The 5000-nt window shown below is 50.0% G+C and overlaps 1 protein-coding gene across 1 annotated transcript in view; it reads right to left on the bottom strand.

Annotated features, from left to right (window-relative positions):
• LOC143502697 (protein Jumonji-like) overlaps positions 1 to 5000 on the bottom strand; it is a 76563-nt gene that overhangs the window by 5313 nt on the left and 66250 nt on the right. The window contains exon 5 of the mRNA XM_076995358.1: positions 1 to 284. This exon is cut by the window's left edge and continues 5313 nt beyond it. Coding sequence (XP_076851473.1) covers positions 7 to 284 — 278 coding nt within the window. The 3' untranslated portion in view covers positions 1 to 6. The remainder of the gene's footprint in view (positions 285 to 5000) is intronic.

Below are 5000 nucleotides of genomic sequence, written 5' to 3'. Positions count from 1 at the left end.
GTGTCACTATTCACCGGAGTTACCCCAAAGCCATGCAACACACACACACACACACACACACACACACACACACACACACACACACACACACACGGGCGCGTGCACGAGCCACTCACCCTGGCCGTTCAGCCTACCGTGCGGTTTGCCCTTGCGGGGAGTCGACTGGCACGACGTGGAGGCCACACTGGGTGCCTTCTCCTCCTCACACTCCTCCTCATCCTCCAGGTCTTCCTCGTCCTGAGAGCTCCCGAAACAGGCCATGTTATTGGGTAGTGCTGGAGAGCCTGGGGGGGGGAGAGAGAGAGAGAGAGAGAGAGAGAGAGAGAGAGAGAGAGAGAGAGAGGAGAGAGAGGAGAGAGAGAGAGAGAGAGAGAGAGGCGTTTAAAGATGCCCCTCCTCTTCTGAGCTGTGAAAGCATGGGCCTCCGCCCTCATGTGAAAGAAACCAATCCGCAACCCCAACCTCCACCCCCCTGACCCCAGCAGCCCTCCAGGGTTAAAGGTCATGGGGCACCCACCCCACTACTGACCCCACTACACCCCACAGCTGCTGCTCCCACAAGCCACACGGCTCCTCTCTGCTCCTCCTCTATGACCTCCTGTTAATGCGGGAGCTACAATCAGTGTCGCCCGAATAACACAAATATATTACAGCCGCTCATATCACAGAGCAAACATAACACTGCGGGCTTACAGCCCCCTATAAACGCACCCTATAAACAAGAAGAATAAACAGCATTTGGGATCCATAGTGCCTGTAAGAACAAGCTGACATAAATCACACAGCAAATGGATATTCACGACAGACAAAACAAACAAATAAATCGCGCAAAGGAGACACACACAAACACACACACACCACACACACCGCAGTGACTTGGGCGAGACTAATTCTCCAGTGCTGCGCTGTGCGCTTTGATAATGACCAGACAATAAAGCCGGAGCAGGATTTCAAGCTCACTCCATTTTGGCTCGAGCTCACGAGACCCAAACCGAATTAGGGAGTGAATGAGACATTCCTCCCAGCATATGGCCTGGAGCTTCAGGGATCTGGCTGGCTAATTGAAGAACAACGGCTGTGATACAGAGAGAGAGAGAGAGAGAGAGAGAGGAGAGAGAGAGAGAGAGAGAGAGAGAGAGAGAGAGAGAGAGAGAAGAGAGAGAGAGAGAGAGAGAGAGAGAGAGAGAGAGAGAGAGAGAGAGAGAGAGAGAGAGAGCGAGAGCGTTAAGGGGACCGGGGGAGTCGTCTCTACCCGAGTGTGGAGGAGGATGGGGCTGTGGGGGGGGCGGAGCTGTGGGAGGCCGGGGCTCTGCGGGGGCGGGGCAGACTCGGGCTGTGGGGTTGGAAGGCTGCGTGTACTCGGGAAGGGTCAGCACAGTTGCTGGTGAGACGTGCTGAGTGTACGTGGGCCTGTGGGTGGAGCAGGTGGAGAGAAACAGATGGAGCAGGGCGGAGCCAATCTCATCCCCCGTGGATGGCCACGCCCCACGTGTGTCGCACGCCCCAAGGTGTGCAGCGTCACGCCCCTGACGAGCGCCCATGTGAGACGCACGCCCACGAGGCAAGGACACAGCTGCCCGTTAGCGACCTTTGGGGTCAGAGGTCAGAGCCAAGTCTGAGGGGGTCAAAAGACAAGGGAAAGATAGGTGCCGATTATGAGCGTCTACCTCACCTGTGCTTCTGTGCTCACAGGGGTGTGTGCCAGTACACACACACACACACACAGCTGCGGTGAAACGCTGCCTGTTTAAGGGCCAGCGTAACTGTAAGGATCCTGGTCCAGTCAGGGCCACCAATCTCCACACACTTCACTCACACACTGATCATCAAAGCCTCCAGACAGGGGCCCCAGTCTCAAGCTGGTGATGAAGGAGCTTAACACGGCAGGGCTATTCTACAAGGATTATCATCATTAAATCAGGGTGATACACTCACACACTATCTCACATCTAACAAGCTCAGACCTCAAAAAAAAAAAAAAAAAACCCCACAAAAAGAGGGGTTTGCTCTGAGAAGTATGCTGGTGTGTGTGTGTGAGTAACACTCTCGTTGCCATGCAGAGTAAAGTGTGTGTGTGTGTGTGTGTGTGTGTGTGTGTGTGTGTGTGTGTGTGTGTGTGTGTAACTAACTCTCCTGTTGCCATGCAAAGTAAAGTATGTAACTACCTGTCCTGTTGCCATGCAGAGTAAAGCGCGTGTGTGTGTGTGTGTGTGTGTGTACCTACCCCTCCTGTTTCTATGCAAAGTGAAGTGTGTGTGTAACTACCCACTGTGTTGCCATGCAGAGTAAAAGCTGGGATTAGAGGCACATCAAACAGGGAGAGTATCATGCCCCTGGAATCCAAGTAAGATTAATGAATGGGGGGGGGGGGCATTTTTTATCAGACTGGCAGCTGTGAAGAGGTCAGTGACGTGGAGGAAGTGTGATCTGGTCAGGCTGCCCAGCGAGACGGAGAGGGCGGGTGGGGGAGGGGCGCTTAGGGTTACTGTGATGTCATGATGACATCGGAGCCTCTGCTCAGGCGGAGGGCTGGGTGTCGCTCGCACAGACATGGCCGGAAGGTGACGTGATACGTCCTTAGGCCTGCCTGGACAAAACACTCACGGAGAGAGAGAGAGAGAGAGAGAGAGAGAGAGAGAGAGAGAGAGAGAGAGAGAGCGATGAGAGAGAGAGAGGAGAGAGAGAGAGCGAGAGAGAGAGAGAGAGAGAGAGAGAGTGTGCGTGTGTAATGGAAAAAGGCCTTACACTCCAACAGTCCCACACACCCCCACCACCCCCCACAGCCCCATAAAGACCCACACAGACCCAATGATTCAGTCCCTCTGATCATCTTTAAGCAAGAAAGGATTTGAGTCAACAGAATAACCATCTATAAATAAGAACCATTCCTCCCGGCTTTATGAGACAACCACAGAGTGAGTGAATGAGAGAGAGAGAGTGACAGAGAGAGAGAGAGAGAGTGACAGAGAGAGAGAGAGAGTGAGAGCAGAGAGAGAGAGAGAGAGAGAGAGAGAGATATAGAGAGAGAGGGCAAATGAGCAATCACACACAACAGCCCAAAACATCTGTATCAGCTTTCCACATTTTTTTTTTACTACTTAATTCGTGGAGTGACAAGGGAGCCGTGGTGTGAATAAACAGAGTCCCTCACAATCCACTCCAAAGGACTCGGAAAACGTCCACCATTACTTCAGACTCCTGTGGCGGGTGGCTGGAGAGGTCAGAGAGCCAATCCCTCCCAGGCACAGGCCCATGCTGGCTCCCCTTCCTAAAGCCCACAGTGGAACTCCACACAAGACGCAGTCTTCCTGTAAGCCCTCACAGACGCCCTCCCGCGTAGCTTCACAGAGCTGTATCTATGCGCCCCAGGGGATGCTGGGTAGGGCACGGCTGGAAGAGGAGCTCCTGGAGCCGCCCGTCTGCAGCGTCACGGAGTCGGATTTATGAGCGCCGATCTCCTCCTCCCGGTCCTTTCAGTGTGTGTGTGTGTGTGTGTGTGTGTGTGTGTGTGTGTGTGTGTGTGTGTGTGTGTGCGCTGGCTCCCTCTGGCACCAGCTCCAAGGCTGTCAGCTCCCAGACAGAGTGAAAATAAAAGCCAGGCCTTCCACAAGCTCCAATTATACAGGCTTGCATATTCTTCACTCGCTGACACAAATCATAATTAAGGGTGAAGGCGTCCATTATGATTGTCAGTTTTAAGCCACGCACAGACATAATCACAACCCAAACTGTCTACTTATAGACCTCGTCTCTTGTTCTTTTTATGGAATAAAGAAAATCAAGAGGGCTAACAAATGAAGCAGAGGGAGAGCCAATCAAGCGAGCCCAGCGCTTTGCCGGCCTTTTCTGATTGGATGTTGGTTGCTGTGCGGGCTGTTTTGATCGTCATGAGGAAGCATTCCGTTTCTCCAAGCATGGGACCGTTCGGCTTGCTTCAATGGAAGACATTTAGATGTATAGATGTAAATGGACAGGTATATGCATATAGACACATTTAGATGGATAGATGTAAATGGACAGGTATATGCATATAGACACATTTAGATGGACAGATGTAAATGGACAGGTATATGCATATAGACACATTTAGATGGATAGATGTAAATGGACAGGTATATGCATATAGACACATTTAGATGGATAGATGTAAATGGACAGGTATATGCATATAGACACATTTAGATGGATAGATGTAAATAGACAGGTATATGCATATAGACACATTTAGATGGATAGATGTAAATGGACAGGTATATGCATATAGACACATTTAGATGGATAGATGTAAATGGACAGGTATATGCATATAGACACATTTAGATGGATAGATGTAAATGGACAGGTATATGCATATAGACACATTTAGATGGATAGATGTAAATGGACCAGGTATATGCATATAGACACATTTAGATGGATAGATGTAAATGGACAGGTATATGCATATAGACACATTTAGATGGATAGATGTAAATGGACAGGTATATGCATATAGACACATTTAGATGGATAGATGTAAATGGACAGGTATATGCATATAGACACATTTAGATGGATAGATGTAAATGGACAGGTATATGCATATAGACACATTTAGATGGATAGATGTAAATGGACAGGTATATGCATATAGACACATTTAGATGGATAGATGTAAATGGACAGGTATATGCATATAGACACATTTAGATGGATAGATGTAAATGGACAGGTATATGCATATAGACACATTTAGAGCAATGCCAGAAGGTTCTTCCCCAGTGCAGCTCAGGGTGTTGCGGGGAGGGGCGGAGTTTAACAGGGAGGGTGGAGCTACGCCCCCTCCGTAGCACTGCCTCCATCACACAGCATATGGCCATGCCAGCAGCCTGAGGATCGCCATGGGAACAGCAGGGGGAGGAGCTCTTTAATAACATCGGATCTGGGCGTCGGTGGCAAGCCGATCGAGGGAGGATTACGTATTGTATCTCCTCTAATCTACATTCCTCAATGTCTGCAAA

Source organism: Brachyhypopomus gauderio, unplaced genomic scaffold, assembly GCF_052324685.1.
Source record: "Brachyhypopomus gauderio isolate BG-103 unplaced genomic scaffold, BGAUD_0.2 sc197, whole genome shotgun sequence".
NCBI classification, from domain to species: domain Eukaryota; kingdom Metazoa; phylum Chordata; class Actinopteri; order Gymnotiformes; family Hypopomidae; genus Brachyhypopomus; species Brachyhypopomus gauderio.
This window is presented reverse-complemented; position numbering and strand designations above follow the sequence as displayed.